The sequence below is a fragment of the Arvicola amphibius genome, chromosome 11, assembly GCF_903992535.2.
Source record: "Arvicola amphibius chromosome 11, mArvAmp1.2, whole genome shotgun sequence".
Classification (NCBI taxonomy): domain Eukaryota; kingdom Metazoa; phylum Chordata; class Mammalia; order Rodentia; family Cricetidae; genus Arvicola; species Arvicola amphibius.
The window spans coordinates 89928441-89941787 of NC_052057.2; the positions used below are offsets into that span (position 1 = coordinate 89928441).

Sequence of the window (13347 nt, forward strand, 5' to 3'; positions counted from 1 at the left end):
TGTTATGAACAATAATGTTAAACGTGCCGGTTGTTAGTGCAAGGGACACAGCTCAGCGGTAGAGCAGTGACTTTAGCGCGCCCAAAGCCAGCACCAGCAGTTAAAGGAATCACACGAACACTACTGGATTTGCGTCATGACTGGTAAGCTAAGGTTAGACTGTTATGTTTTTGTGCCTTCTCTCACGTGTGCTTTGCAGGAGGACGATGGATTACTACAGAAAATACGCAGCTGTGTTTCTGGTCATGTTGTCCATGTTCCTGCATATTCTTCATTCTCTTCCTGATGGAGACTTGATTATTCACGGTATGTGACCGAACTCAGGCTTGCAATAAAAAGGGAAACGTGTATTTCTAGATGCACATCAATAATCGTTAATTAATTTCTACCCCTTTTCACGTGGGACAAATACTCACCCCCGGGTGTATATCTAGGCACTTGTAGACCGTGAACCCAAAATTAAATTCAGTTCAGAAAATGTACAATGAAAGTGTTCTGTCCCACATTCATTTTCACAGCATCCTAAACATGTCCATCTGAAGCACCTTCCTTGTTGGTCCATATCTGAGTTTGATGAGGAGAAAAGTCACCCTTACTGAGATCAGCTGTTTTCCCCGTTTCTTCCAGATTTCCGAAAATGCTAGCGTCGCTTTCACAGATGAATTTTCATATCAGTTAACAAGTGAGGGAAAAAGGAATCAGTTTTGTGCATTAAATCTGTTTTGCTCTATTATCTGCCACATCTCGTACAGCACCTGACAGAACCCCACCAGCTCGAGAATGGTGAACTATTATCTGTCATGGTTTTTCTCTTGCTCAGTGATAATATTTGAATCTCGAATTCTAAGCACAGATGTCTTTCGTATTATCAGGCTGTCTTACCTCACCAAGCTTTTCTTAATTCTGGTAATTTTTTTTTCTGTCAACATTTGGAGTTTCTATGGGGAAAAACAATAGCAGACTTGCCTCCAGAAACATTTTCCTCCCAAATGAACGAGGCATTCCGTCAACTTTCTGTGTTCTCTCTAAGCATGCAATTAGCATTGGGAGAAGTCTGTGCTTGGAGGACGAGAAACCACTGTGGCAAACTCCCTATGCAAGTCCACAAAAATGGCTTCTCTGTGAATGGAGCTATAGTGATTTATAAAGATATCATGTGTGAAGATTAATATGCAGATAAAAGTACTTATTTCCTTTTTTATTGCCAATGCAAAACGTGTTTGTCCTGTCGTACTCGGGGAGAGAGTTATCTGCAAAGCCTTTCTGGGGAATCTCCTCCTTCTCTCTTTTGCTGGTTAGGTTGCCCAGAATGTAAACTGAAAGAAAATAAATACTTCTCCAAGCTGGGCAACCCAGTGTATCAGTGCATGGGCTGCTGCTTCTCCAGGGCGTACCCCACTCCAGCGAGGTCCAAGAAGACAATGCTGGTTCCAAAGAATATCACCTCGGAGGCCACATGCTGTGTGGCCAAATCATTTACTAAGGTGAGCGCTTCTTACCATTCCATCCAGAGATAGTTGGTACTCACAGGGCTTGATGTCTACGTTGTCCAGTGACCGGTATTTATTGCTCCCTTGTACAGGCAACATCACACCTTCCCTGTTTAATTAAAAGAATTAGCTAGGGCTAGAGAGATGGCTCAGTGGTTAAGAGCATTGCCTGTTCTTCCAAAGGTCCTGAGTTCAATTCCCAGCAACCACATGGTGGCTCACAACCATCTGTAATGAGGTCTGGTGCCCTCTTCTGGCCTGCAGGCAGACACACAGACAGAATATTGTATATATAGTAAATAAATAAATAAATAAATAAATAAATAAATATTTTTAAAAAAGAATAAGCTAAATGGAATGTGTTGGCGACACAGAAGTAGAGAGAACAGTAGTGGCCTCAGTCTAAAAAAAAAAATAACCAACAGGAGGTGCATGGCGGAAGTTCAGACAGCGATAACAAAACATACCAGGCAAAAGCAGTTCTCGGCTTTTACAGGACAGCTAGGTGCTGACAGCTTACCACAATTTATTATGTAGAGAACTAGAAGAGAAGGCTCCAAAAGTTGACCGGCACAGAGAAACGGTACAGTAGGCGAGAGGAATGAAAACACCTCCACCCTGGTTTGATCATCATAGTTTGTGCCTCAGCATCACATGACCAAACTATACTCCGTATGTATGTGCGATTAGTATATTCTAAAAATAAATAAATAAATAAATAAATAAATAAATAAATAAATAGCAAGGCATGTGGGTGCAGCAGTGCATTCCTGTGATACCATCGTTCAGGAACTAGGAACGAGAAGACCCTAAGGGTTCTAATCCTACCTGGCCAGAACTGGTGAGATGGATCAATGTGTAAAAGCATTTGTAGACAAGAACAATGGTCTGAGTCGGGTGCCCAGGACACAGATGATGGAAGGAGAGATCAGACTCCTCTAAATTGTCCTGATAGCACCCCACAACACACATATACCATATAAGCGGGAGAGAAAAGGCCCACTTGGTCTTCACAGTGAATTCTAGGTTAGCTAGGTTAGCATAATATGATGATGTCGCAAAAACATGGCCAGCAAGAGCAGAAATGAATAAACAAACCAAAACACCAAAACCCAGCGACCTGGGGGACATTGGCGAGATGTGTGAATCTCTGAGGTTTGACTCTAAAGAAATGTGTGGGGGGGGGGGCGGCGGGGAATAGCAAGTAAGTAGGTATTTTTTAGGGGTGGTTATATAGATCAATGGCTGAGTGTTTGCCTAAGAAATGCTGAAATAAAAATTCTTAAAAATGGAGAGAGAAAGAGAGAGAGAGAGAGAGAGAGAGAGAGAGAGAGAGAGAGAGAGAGAGAGAGAGGACAGAGCTAAACAAAAGCAGGTTGAAGGAGCATAGCTTATTTTGCGATGTGAATTTAACTGTTAGAATGACTATATCCCCGGAAAGTGGAAACGTAAACATACCAAACAGCGACGAAATCATTCTGGCTACTGCTTCATTTAACACTTTGTCGTTCTGTCTGTCTCCCTGCCTTCCTGTTTCTCTCCCCTTTCAGACCACAGTCTTGGGATATGCTAGAGTGGAGAACCACACGGAGTGCCACTGCAGTACTTGCTACTATCACAAGGCTTAGCTTTCTGCAGGCGGCTGTGCTGGTGACCGCTGGTCTGTGGGGCAGCACCATGTGACACCGCCTCCCACACTGCAGCCTCAGGCCATCCCCTCACACTTCAGTGCAATCGGCAGCCTCTTCTTATCAGGGGAAGTAGAGTCTTTAGCATCATCACCAAAGTTGGTTCCGTCAGAAATAAAGCCTTTTAAATCATCAATCGCAGAATTGTCGCTGTCTTTAAAACCAAAGCTATTATTACTTGGACAAGATTTATCAGAGGGAATGATCCAACATGTTGAATTGGGACCAGAGACACGTAGTGACCTAACAGTGGATAATCTTGCTTCCATCTAACCTTCTAGAAGCATGCTGTCCTCCCATCAGCCAGTGGGCTATTTATCAGATATCATATTTATCATTGGGGTAGGAGAAAAAGATAAAAAAATTCTATTTTTACTCATGTTTATGTCCCCTTTACATCTCTCTTTTATTATATTGTATCAAAATACAGGTAAAGTATTATGCTAATACATGCATATAAATTATAAGTAAATAGACATACATCATGGATATTTGAGTTGAAAGATTTTCATTGGTAAAAATGTACAATCCATAAACAAAAAGTGAAGCATGTTTCTCTGGGGATGGGAAAGGGTAAAGCATGAATTATCTATCTACATGACTTATTTCTCCCCAGAATGGAATTAGTCTCTGTTAGTCAGGCTGTGGCTGAGTGGTGGTTGGGAACAGGACATCACTGTCGTCAGAGGAAATAACATTGCTCTAAAATTCCAGAAGACTCAAGCGGGTCTGAGTGTGCATGGATAAGTGACAAGAGTAAGCTGGCAGGTGAGCACTCATGGGGAGAGCAGCAGTGCCAAGCACTTCCACCCAGCTCTAGAGAAGGCTCCAGAGACCGAGGACACAGCTCCTGGCATGCAGTCTTGGGTTCAACCCTACACACAAACAAACCGAGCAACGTGCTTCTCAGTTCTGTTAGGCATCATGGTCACATCTCCCGAGCTTCTGGCTACAGTCATCCTTACGGCGAGGGCAACAGGATAGTCACAACATCATATTAGCCGTGGTTGAAGTCAAAGCTGCTCCAAAGCTATGTTCCTAAAAGAACTGGAATTTTAAAACACAGACCTAAAATTTCTTTAAAAAAAATACTTGCCACAGGTAAGGTTTTCAAAAATGAATTTCAAGCTGGTTATGGTGGACTATGTGTCTAATCTCAGTCCATGTGGTACTTGGAGGGTGGAGGCACAAGGGTTCAAGATTAGCTTGGACCACGTGGACCCAGCCTCAAAAACAAAACAACAACAACAACAACAAAAAAGTAAAATATGTAAAGTTCTCAACCATCAAAAATTTATCATTTTATCTCTGAGTGACCAATCAGTTCCTTAGCAATTTAGTAAATATTTCAGATGCTATGGTAAAAGTTAAAATAGACATGTGTGCTTTTTTAAGACACATGAAAATACAGATAAAGATTAGCTGTTTTGTTTTGGTAGGCTTTCATCTTATGGCTTAGGCTGTTTCAGGCTTTACTATATATCCCCAAATTGCCTTGAATGTACATCAATTCTTCTGCTTCAATCTGCTGATCCATAGGATTATAGACGTGAGCCACCATGCCTAGCTTACATTAGTTTTGTTCATTTGTTTCCCTCCTTGTACATTTACTGAACACTCAGCAAGTGTTGGTAATTTGAGCATGAAGATTCAGAGATAAAGAATTTTATAAAATACAAAGTTTAGAAAAGGCAGTAAGCAAGTACTGTTTAATCCAAGAGAATAGTGGTGTTGACCACTGGTTTATTCTAAAGTTTAGCAGATAATCATTGAGCATGTACTGTGTACAGGTTTGAGAGCTTATTTGGAGGGGGAAAAAGAAGAGGAAAGCTACAGACACAACCTTGACTGGGGTGTCGTTATTAGTCTGAGATCATCCTATGTTACAGAGGTAATTGAGAGGATGCTGAAATTGTGATGGGAGAAAGGGATATCCCTGTGATCATCCGGATCAGACAAACTGACTTAGAAACCATTAGAATGGAGCATCACAGCCAGACTGATCCCCACTGGCAGGTAGAGTGGTGCACAACGCAGACAGGCCTTGCTCTGGGGCCAATTCTGAGTCACAGTTTGTGTCTGGAGAAGAGAGACAGACAAACTATAGTAGGAGGAGGAGGGGCTGACCTTGGCCAAGAGAAGGACAAACAAAAACCAACCATGTGGGCTGGCCAGCGTCCATGTGTGTAGATGAGGGGTTGTCAGTGTGCTTACGTGGACATGTGAACCAGCCAAGTCTCTCCTGCAGCAGCTCCTTCCTCTCCTCCTCCTTCTATTCTAGTCATTACTGCTTAGTAGTATGAAGTGTCCAATCAAAATGAAGGTAGTCACATGGGAAACAAGCCAGAAATGTATGAAAGCCTCAACTCTGCAACATTCAGGGTTCTAGCTTTCGGAAGATAATCTGTAAGAAACCTATAGACTGGGACAAACTACTTCCTGGTGAAACAACCTGCGGGATTTCTGGGTGCTTGAGCAGGAGTATGATATTCTTTAAATAATTAAGATTAATTAATGAATTTTTACATGAGACATTTAAACAAATCACAAGATAAATTAGATATATAATTCAATCAATGAATATCAATTATATCAAGAAAATAAAATACAATGACTTATTTAATCATGTTTACACAGGAAGTAACAAGAGTGTAAACCAAACTATATAATAAATATGGTTCATTTTGAAATAAACATATGATTAACTGAATTCAGAGAGGAATAAATAAGTGTTCCTTAGATGTAGATAAGGTAATCACATTTCACTTCTACTGTATCCCTGGCTATCACTTCTGGATGGTGGCCACAACCCCAGGAAGAAAACCATCTCAATTCCAACTCTAAACTCAGTCCCAACCCCAAGCCAATCCCCAACAACACCAACTCCAATCCCAACACCCACTCTAACCTGAACCCCCACCCCAACAGCAACCACACCTCAAACAAAAGCCTCAATTCCAACTCCAACCCAAACCCCTTCTCGAACAATGACAGAACCCCATCCCATCCCAACCGAAACTCCACCCTCAACCTGACCCCATTCCTCAACCCCAGCACCAACCAGGTCCCCGCTTTCATACTAACCCACATGCAATGCCCATCTTCAACCCAACCCACTTGTACCCTTGACCAAACTCAAATTCCAACCCACTCTAACCCCCCAAACTTAACCCCAACCCTAACTGCAACTCCATGCCCATCCTAATACCCAACCCAAACCCAAACTAAACCCCAAATTCAATCCCAGTATCTGTCCTGATCTCAACCCCCATCTCAATTTTAATACTAGCCCAACTCCAAACCAACCCTATACCGAGCTGAACACCAACCCAAGGTGCGCCCCAAATACAATTCCAAATATAGCTTCAATCCTAACCCTAACCTCAACCTCAACCGTAACCCCCAACCCAAACTCAAACCCAGCCATCACCATAACCACAACACAAGCACAATTTCAAACCTAATGCCTTAACTAGGTACTAGGGTTACTATGGCTGTGATGGAACACCATGATTAAAGGCAACTTGAAGAGGAAAGGGTTTGTTTCATTCACAGTTCCATGTAACAGTTCATCATAGCGGTGAGGGCAAGAACTCACACAGGGCAGGAACCTGGAGGCAGGAGCTGATATAGGGGCCATGGAGGGGTGCTGCTTATGGGCTTGCTCCTCGTGGCTTGCTCAGCCTGCTTTCTAATAAAACTTAAATCATCAACCAATCCAGGGATGGTACCACCTATCAATCACTATGTACGAAAATGCTCTATAGGTTTACCTACAGTCCAGTCTTATGGAGGCATTTCCTTAATCGGGGTTCTCTCCTCTGAGATGACTCTAGTCTGTTTCAAGTTGAATTAGCCAGCATATACTTAACAACACCAAATACAATACCATTTTGAACCCCAAGGATACCTCCACCCCTACTCTAAACCCCATCCCAAAACCAGGCACAACCAACCCTAACCCTAATCCCATCTACAACCCCACCCCTACTGCAAACCCCAGTCTCATCCATACCCCCAACCCCAAACTCAAACCCAATCCCATCCGCAATACCCCAACTTCAAACCGAACATTAAGTTTAATACCAATCCTAAACCGAAGCCCAACCCTAACTCCAACACCATTCCCAACTCTGCTCTAACCCTGACCCCAACCCAATTGGAATGCCAAGCCCCAAGCCTATATCAAACCATATCCCTAGACTCCATCCCACACCTGGTCATTTTCATCCCCAACCACAACCTACAACACCACCTCCATTCCCAAATCAAATGCAAACCAACCCCAAATTGAACCCCAACTTCCACCCCTAACCCCAACCCAACAAACACAAACACCAAACAAACCAAACTGCAACCTAACCACAACCTTAACTGGAACCCAAAACCCCAAACTCAACACCAAACCAAACCCTATTCACAACCCCAATGGTAACTCCAAACCTTACTTCAACCACAACCCTAATCCTATCTTAACTACAACCCCAACCCCAACCTCAAGTCCATCCCCAGGTCCCACCCCCACTCCATGCCGCATTCCCGTCCTAACCTGGTACCCAATGGCAACCCCAAACCCAACCCCAACATCAAATACAGCCTTACCCTTGTATGTACAAGCACAGCTATCTACTACCCACCACACACACCAGAGAAAAGACCACAATTAAACAAACGGCGCTGGGACGACTGGAGCCCCACATATAGAAGTCTGAAACTGGACATGGGTGTGGTGGACTTTTATTTTAAGGTGCGTTACATTTGCTTATGCTGTGGAACATTTGTTTTAATGATGCAAAGACGTATTGCATTCTTTTATGTTGCATTTGCTTAACTCTGTGAAGCTGTGATACTTTGCCTATCTAAAACACCTGATTGTCTCATAAAGAGCTGAATGGCTGATAGCAAGGCAGGAGAAAGGACAGGTGGGGCTGGCAGGCAGAGAGAATAAGAAGGAGGAGAAGTCTGGGAGGAAACACAAAAGAGCAAGAGAGAACAAGCTGAGGGGGATGCTAAGGGCCAGCCACCCAGGCACCCAGCCGGTCACTGAGTGAGAGTGAATGTAAGATTAAAGCAGCAAGAAAAGGAAAAAGCCCAGAGGCAAAAAGTAGGTGGGATAATTTAAGAAAAGCTGGCTAGAAACAAGTCAAGCTAAGGCCTAGCATTTATAAGAAAGAATAAGACTCTGTGGTGATTTATTTGGGAGCTGGGCGGCGCCCCCTGCAAAAAGCAAAGAGTAAAGAGTAAAAAAAACCCAACAAGCAACAACACATGTATCTATTACCTGGCACAAGAACTAACTCTGGATGGACCAAAGACCTAAACGTAAAACCCGAGACACTGAAATATATGTTAGAAATATAGAGGCAGAATCCTACAGAGTATAGGTGTGGGACGGGACTGTCTGAAGAGGACTCCATTTGCCCAGGGGTCCAGGCCAACAACTGAGAGATGGAACTCATGAAACTAAAAACTTTTGCAAAGTCAGAGAGACAATCAGTGGAGTGATACTATATATAGATATATTTTAAGATTTATTTTTTCCTACCTAAAGCAATCTACAGTCAATACAAGCCCAGTGGATTCCAACACATTCTTTACAGACCTCGAAAGGACAACTCTCAACTTCATACAGAAAAACAAAAAACCCAGGCTAGCTAAAACAATACTGAACAATAAAGGAACTTCTAGAGGTCTCACCATTCCTGATTTCAAGTTGTACTGAAGAGCTGTAGTACAACAGCTCAATTCCATTGAGGGGCATTTGGGGATAATCTGAAAACTTAGCACAGTGGAAACTTTATATTACGAAGGTGATCCTAATGAGATCTCCTAATAACAGAGGCTGTGGAGTCTCAACTAGCCACCTCTTGTCACCAAATGAGGCTTCTGATAGTGGGACTAGGTTGCATCTATTCGAGTTGTTAAACAAGGAAGTCTCACGGAAATTCCCAAACAATCCAGGCTGTTGCTAAGACAATAGATTGTTCTCCTCATACTGACAGCTGGGCCACATTACTGAGGACAATACCCACAACTAAGTGAGGACAAACTCAATAAACATGGAGAAGTTGAGCTGGTGCCTACGTAGAGCCTTCACCCGTTTTAGTGTCGTTATTATTGGGAGGTATTCGGCATGCTAGCAAAGGAGAAACAAACACCAACCCAGTCACAAAACCTTTAACTTACAATCTGTATGCCTTCAAGATATGCTAGGGCAATAGCGGCACAGAATGTATAGGAGAAACCAATCAATGTCTCCTTTGACTTAAAGCCCACTCCACAAGACAGAGCCCATACCCACCCTGACCTGTGTGACCAAAAACCAAAGACAAGTTAGTACAGAGACCCAGGGTAAAACCTAACACTAATTCTCTAAAAACTCACTTTGTAGACCAGGCTGGCCTCAAATTCGCAGAGATCTACCTGCCTCTGCCTCCTGCATGCTGGAATTAAAAGTGTGTGCTACCACACCCAGGTTATTCACTCTTTTAGTGGGAGGGGGCGTGTGTGTCACAGCGATCATGCACAGGGCAGAGAATAAACCATTTGAGTCAGTTCTCTCCTGTAGTGTCTGTCACTCCAGCTTCAGAGGATCCAACATGTTCTTCTGGCCCCCAAAGGCCCCCCTCTTGACGCACGCATGTGCACACACACGTGCACACACACACACATTCCAGGACAGCCAGTGCTATGAGAGAAACCCTGTCTCGGAAAGCAGAAAAAAAAAAAAAGGACACTATCCAACCTGTTGAGCTGCCTGCAGGCTGGGTTCCCAGCTTTTGTAAGCTGCCACCCGCTGGAGGAGTAAACTCTGGTAATGTAACTGTCTTTGAGTCACTTCTACTTCTATAAGTTACCCCTCACCCATATACCCATGAGTAACTCCAATAGGACTCATGGTCCACCAAGTTGAACTTTGGTGGTATCCACTCTTTGGTCTATAGTGGGCTCCCCATTTGGGATGAGTAGATTTGAGTGTTGTGTGTGGAAAAATCTTGTCATACAAGATCATATCGATTCTTGAAAATAGTTTAGATGTGGAGCCCAGAAAATGAAGAGCATCTGTCACCATCTTTAGGCATGCTGAGTTATGCTATAAAGGTATGCAATTTTAATTTTGTTCCATACTACCTATCAAGATAAACTTTATTCCCTTTATTTTAAAAGGTCTGTATGTAAGTTTGATTTTGTATGTGTTTTGTTTTCAATTAGAGGATTTTCTTGAATTTAAAACTAAATGCATGCCAGGTGTTATGTCGCATGCCTTTAATCCCAGGACTAGGGAGTCAGAGGTGGGTGGATCTTATAAGCCAGCCTGGTCTACACAGTGAGACCCTGTCTTAGAAATAAAAACTAAATTAAATTAAATGTGTTTATAGAGTTTCTAAGCCATGACTCAGTATGAAATAATGTTCAACCTAGCCTACCACTCCCTGGAACCCTGCTGGCTACACAAGCCAGGAACTTTCTTACTAGCATTAGTGCAGATCCCAATCGTGTGGTGGGCAAGACAAGTTGTGTTCAGGCGTTGGCACCAGCATGGGCAGGAACAGTGTGCATCCAGGCATTGGCATCAAGGACATCCTGAAAGTCATCACAGTTGTGACTTTCTTCGTTTACAGATCCTGGAACAACATATTAATTACATTCTCGAAAAACGTTCGATTCCAGTCAAATGACACATTAAGCCATTTTCTAGGTGTTACTTTAAAAAATAACAATTCGTGGCAACTTCTTCCAGGATGAAAACGAACCAGTCTTAATGGAGTAATATCATTTTCCTTCAAGGAGTGACTTTCCTACACGTCAGGCCTCTAGTGTGGTGTTTAAAATTTGCCACTATTATCTTTTGGAGGGGGGGTGGGTGGTAGGGTGTCACTGTAGAGGGTTTGCTTAAAATTATAGAAAGTATACATTGTAAAGAAAAATTAGGGAGCTAAGAAAAAGAAAGAGATTGATTCCTGGTCCACCCAGAGGTAAACAAGCTTTTTCTGCCATGTCTTCCCGTCACATTGGACTGGAGCCCCTTAGACCATAAGCCCAAGTTAATCCTTTCTCCTTCCAGTCATCTGATGGTGGTTGATACATCTTCTTATCAGCCTGGGAGGGATGTGACCCTAAAAACTGACTGACTATAGTACTGTGCCCTCCAGCAGGGACCCTATGGTATCACCACACCCAGTGAAGAGCAAGCACCATATATACGCCTGTACCAGCCAGAATTTGGCTAGTCTTCAGGTATGCCACAAAGCCATAAACTACTTGAACTATAGGCAAAAATGAAATTTTCACTGTGATTGTGGAATCAGCAAGTTAAACAATTTAAAAAGCAGATTATTTCTCCATAAATCAAAGGTAAATTCTTGCCATAAGTACAATGACAACTTTTTTGGGTTATACTGCTTTTGTCAGAGGCTTTATCCTGATCCTGAGATGAGGTTCTAGATGTTTCAGTCTGTGGTCTGTAAAGACCAGTTCCATGGCAGCTATCTTGGTGCCAGGCCCCCCGAGAGTGTGGATTTCCAAGAGACAGTGTGCCTGGCTCATATGAAAGGCTGTTCTTTCTCATCGGCTTTCTCTACCCAGCTGGCAGTCACCGGAATATCTGCTGAAGGTGACGGGCTGCTGCTGTATGTTGACAGGACGGATGATCAAGAGGTTATCAAGTCTGAAAACGGAGCTCACCAAGATAAGACCCTAAAAGAGAATGTTCCAGAAGATGGAAGAAATGCTGGCAAGAAAGTTAAAGCTGAGCAGAACAATGAGCCTGTACCAGCTCTAGTTCTCCTGAGTCGGGGCTCCAGATACTGTTTAAGAACAACCACCACCACCACCACCACCACCACCACCACCACCACCACCACCACCACCACCATCACCACCACCACCACCAGCTCCATCACCACCCCCACCACCACCACCATCACCACCACCACCACCACCACCACCACCACCACCACCACCACCACCACCACCACCAACAACAACAACAACAACAAAACCGCCAAAATGAATTTTTAGGAGCCGCCAGCGAAGCAGTTTGTAAAGAAACATGCTGCCACCTAGTGGCCCTGAACTGGCCCAGCACGTTCTGTGCCTGCCAAGACTGAAAATGTACAGAGAGTAGATGTCCTGTTTCTGACAGAAAGAAGATACAGTTTGGGCAACTGGAGTGATCAGTCAATGACAGAAGGGACCCTTTAATGGGAACCGTTAGCAGCATGAAACGGCCCCATTAAGGGCAGCTCATTTGTGAATGCAATGGCTTGCAGACTGAGCTTAGACTTTCTGAAGAGACTTGGTGATGAAGGCACCGCTGTTAAGAGAGAGGACGATCTCAGGAGATCTTGTCCATTTCCTTTTTCCAGGGGTATTTATGTGTGTTTCTCTCAGGGTTCACTTTGTTACTTAACTTCTCTGGGGTTGTGGTCTCATGTACTATAAATGCAGACATAGGGGGTGTACGTGAGCCCCCTAGCTTCTGGATTCAGTTTTAGTTCCCAGTGCATACAGAGGACTGCAAATCTTTACTCTTTCTGTGAGTTTGCCCCCAAATAAATAAACCTGTGTTATACTCCATTCTGGGCCAGTGTGGAACTATTTTATATCGCAAACATTGATGGAAAATGTCAATAAAGTACTGGCAAACCAAATCCATAAAAAAAATCATCCACCATGACCAAGCTGGCTTCAGCCCAGAGATGCAGGGACATTCGACATACGAAAATCTGTTAATGAAATTCACCATATAAACAAACTGAAGAAAAAAAAAACCACATGATCATCTCATTAGATGCTGAAAAACCTTTGACAAAATACAACTTCCCTTCATGATAAAGTTTTTGGAGATAGAATAGATACAAGGAACATACTTAAACATAATCAAGGCAATATACAGCAATGAACAGCCAACATCAAACTACATGGAGAAAAATTCCCAGCGATCCTACTGAAATCAGGAACAAGACAAGACCACAGACTGAATCATCTAGAACCTCGTCTCAGGATCAGGTTAAGGCCCTCGATAAAAGCAGTATAACCCAAAAAAGTTGTCATTGTACTTATGGCAAGAATTTACCTTTGATTTATGGAGAAATAATCTGCTTTTTAAATTGTTTAACTTGCTGATTCCACAATCAGCTGGTATTTCAATAAGAACATTCCCCATG

At 43.1% G+C, this 13347-nt stretch overlaps 1 protein-coding gene and 1 pseudogene across 2 annotated transcripts; both read left to right on the forward strand.

The window, feature by feature from the left end:
- The first annotated feature begins 206 nt into the window (after window positions 1-206).
- Cga (glycoprotein hormones, alpha polypeptide) lies at window positions 207-3118 on the forward strand. 2 transcript variants are annotated; one of them, XM_038348382.1, is made up of 3 exons: window positions 207-306; window positions 1243-1484; window positions 3041-3118. In XM_038348382.1, the coding sequence occupies exons 1-3, from the start codon at window positions 207-209 to the stop codon at window positions 3116-3118; spliced, it is 420 nt and encodes a 139-aa protein (XP_038204310.1). The 2 variants fall into 2 exon arrangements, with proteins under 2 accessions (XP_038204310.1, XP_038204311.1); XM_038348383.1 differs by having other exon boundaries at window positions 1300-1484.
- A 4588-nt stretch (window positions 3119-7706) lies between these two features.
- Window positions 7707-12015, forward strand: LOC119826065 (annotated as a pseudogene).
- Window positions 12016-13347: the final 1332 nt, after the last annotated feature.

Bases quoted from the DNA above. Each gene is read 5' to 3' on its own strand.
- Cga (XM_038348382.1), top strand. From the start codon at position 207: ATGGATTACTACAGAAAATACGCAGCTGTGTTTCTGGTCATGTTGTCC. The intron at 307-1,242 runs GTATGTGACCGA...GTACTCGGGGAG, and splicing joins TGGAGACTTGATTATTCACG to AGAGTTATCTGCAAAGCCTT. The intron at 1,485-3,040 runs GTGAGCGCTTCT...CTCCCCTTTCAG, and splicing joins TGGCCAAATCATTTACTAAG to ACCACAGTCTTGGGATATGC.